The 2,323-nt window shown below is 36.1% G+C and overlaps 1 protein-coding gene across 1 annotated transcript in view; it reads right to left on the bottom strand.

The window, feature by feature from the left end:
• LOC136857804 (protein HEXIM1) overlaps positions 1-1,661 on the bottom strand; it is a 5,207-nt gene extending 3,546 nt beyond the window's left edge. Inside the window, exon 1 of the mRNA XM_067136745.2 lies at positions 1-1,661. This exon is cut by the window's left edge and continues 3,546 nt beyond it. Within this exon, the coding sequence (XP_066992846.2) occupies positions 488-1,528 (1,041 nt within the window). The 5' untranslated portion in view covers positions 1,529-1,661 and the 3' untranslated portion in view covers positions 1-487.
• Between the last annotated feature and the right edge of the window lie 662 nt (positions 1,662-2,323).

Here is a 2,323-nt window from a genome sequence, read left to right as displayed (position 1 = left end):
ATTACAAAATCAATACTACTGAAACTGGAGAATGTTTCAACAACCATGGGATCAAATTTTGCACAAGTGTCAGCCATGAAAGAATATTAAAAAAAAAAAAAAAATTAAAAAAGCAGTCCCACTTCATATTTTGAACTCCAAAGTCGTTTATGCAGGAAGGAAAAAAAAAACCACTTACATTAAATAGGTCTACCAGACATCCTTCTTGATCATGTATTTCCATGAACTCTTATGTAATAGCATTTGTACAACTAAAATTTAACATGTAAAATACTCTCGAATGGACATTTCATCGATGAATGTGCAAACAAATGTACATCTATACAATATGCAAGGTTTTAATTTTTCCTTTTGTAATATAGTGTTCAGCAACATTTAATCATGAATTCCCTTAGTTCAATTTTCTTTTCCACAAAACTGAAAATGTACAGGAAATTGTACACGTTCTATTTATAGATAAAAATATACAGTTACTGTGAATAATTGTTTATTTAATTTCCTCACACTTAGCACTACTAGTTCTATCCTGAGTGTTATCATGACCACTTTGCTCCCCTGAACTGTCACTGCCTGAACTACTACTACTGCTGCTGCTACTGCATGATGATGCTGTACTGTCACTTTCTGAATCAACAGAGGATCCTGAAGGTGCAGACTGTCCTGCCATGTACCTCAAACGTTCATTTTCTCTTCGGAGCTGCTCATTTTCCACAAACAGGCGTTCTACTTCCTGTTTCAAATTTTGTATTTTCTGTGATGCTTCATTATCCAAATTTCCTTCGCCCTCTCTACTTGTCAGTTTTTCACAATTAGAATCTCGAGGCTCATTTTCTGCATCAGAATTTGATTTCTTCAACTTCTTTTCCAATGTATCAACCTTTTCTTCCAACTGAAGATATTCTTGAATAAGTTGCGCTTTAGGTAATGAATTCAGTCTCTCAGCATGCAGGTCTTCGTAAGTATTCGAGAATTCTTTCGACAAAAAGTCCCCTTCATCTTCTGGTGATGAATAGAAATCATCATCCGAGTCAACGCTAAAACTAGAATCTCGTGCTCTAGACTGCCTATGTAATACAGGTAGATTTGATTTTGAACCATCTGTATTTGTTTTCACAGCTTTTAACTGTACGTCGAGATCTTGTAAATCGTTATGATCGTCCATTAAAAACTGAGTGGTATTATACGGAGCAACAGGCTGTCTGCATAAAAACATCTTCGCTCGAATGTTATTTGTGCGTTTATTAGATTCCTTGTCATCTTGATCACTGCGATCTTGCCAAGACAACCTCGTATATGGCTTCAATCTCCTCCTTTTGGACTTCCCTCGCCGCGTCTTCTTGCGCTTACGGTATCTGACACCATCAACACTAGCTACGACACTCCCACTCTTGATTTTTGAAACGTCATCAAGCACAACACTAGATGGCTGTAGTTGGATGCGCGTTTGAGTAGGACGCTTCACGTCACTTTGTTCACATTTTGATATAGAGCTTTCGGAGCTATTTAAAGGCCCTACAGTTTCGGACATAATGAAAATATAGTTATCAAGTTCCTCTTAAACGCTTTGTTTAGCTACTCACACCTTGTCCAGCATCCTGCAACCACTACCAAATTTCCACCAACACCAGCCCTCCGCCATGGCTTCCTATCACGTAAACGCGTCGCCGTCGAAGGTAGGATATTCACACAGCCTTCTCGAGAATTATGCTTGATCAGTAATCGTAAAAAAGAAAAACTCAGATATAAAATACATGGCTTTAACACCAGGAAGCGCTTCTAGCAGCATAACGCGGTACATGAACATAATTATTTTTAAAGCATTTAAATTATAAAACATTTATAAGTCAGTATCCATTAATTCATATAGACATATATTCAAAAACATGCACGTAAACAAATGAAAATGTAATCTGCTACTCCATGGAGATTTTTCCATGCTCCCACAATGGCATTAATAAATATTGACGTACACTTCCCAAAGCAACTTAATTGATGATGATGATGATGATGATGATGATGACGATGATTATTGTTATTATTACCGGTATTATTATTATTATTATTATTATTATTATTATTATTATTATTATTATTATTATTATATCTTAATTAACCCCAATGGAACAATATGGTCGATCAGAGGAATTGGGTAATCAATTACTAGGTACTTAGTGAAAATGAAAACCTAAAAACTGTTTTCCAGTCAGGGATGGAATGAATGAAGCAGATATAGGCTATTAGTACGATGGGGTCGCCACTCCCAAAGTGATTTATTAATGACTGAATGGAGAATGTTGCTGGAATGAAAGATGACAGGGAAAAC

This window comes from Anabrus simplex, chromosome 1 (genome assembly GCF_040414725.1).
Source record: "Anabrus simplex isolate iqAnaSimp1 chromosome 1, ASM4041472v1, whole genome shotgun sequence".
Classification (NCBI taxonomy): Eukaryota; Metazoa; Arthropoda; class Insecta; order Orthoptera; family Tettigoniidae; genus Anabrus; species Anabrus simplex.
Note: the sequence above shows the minus strand (reverse complement) of the source record. Positions and strands in the feature narration are given on the sequence as shown.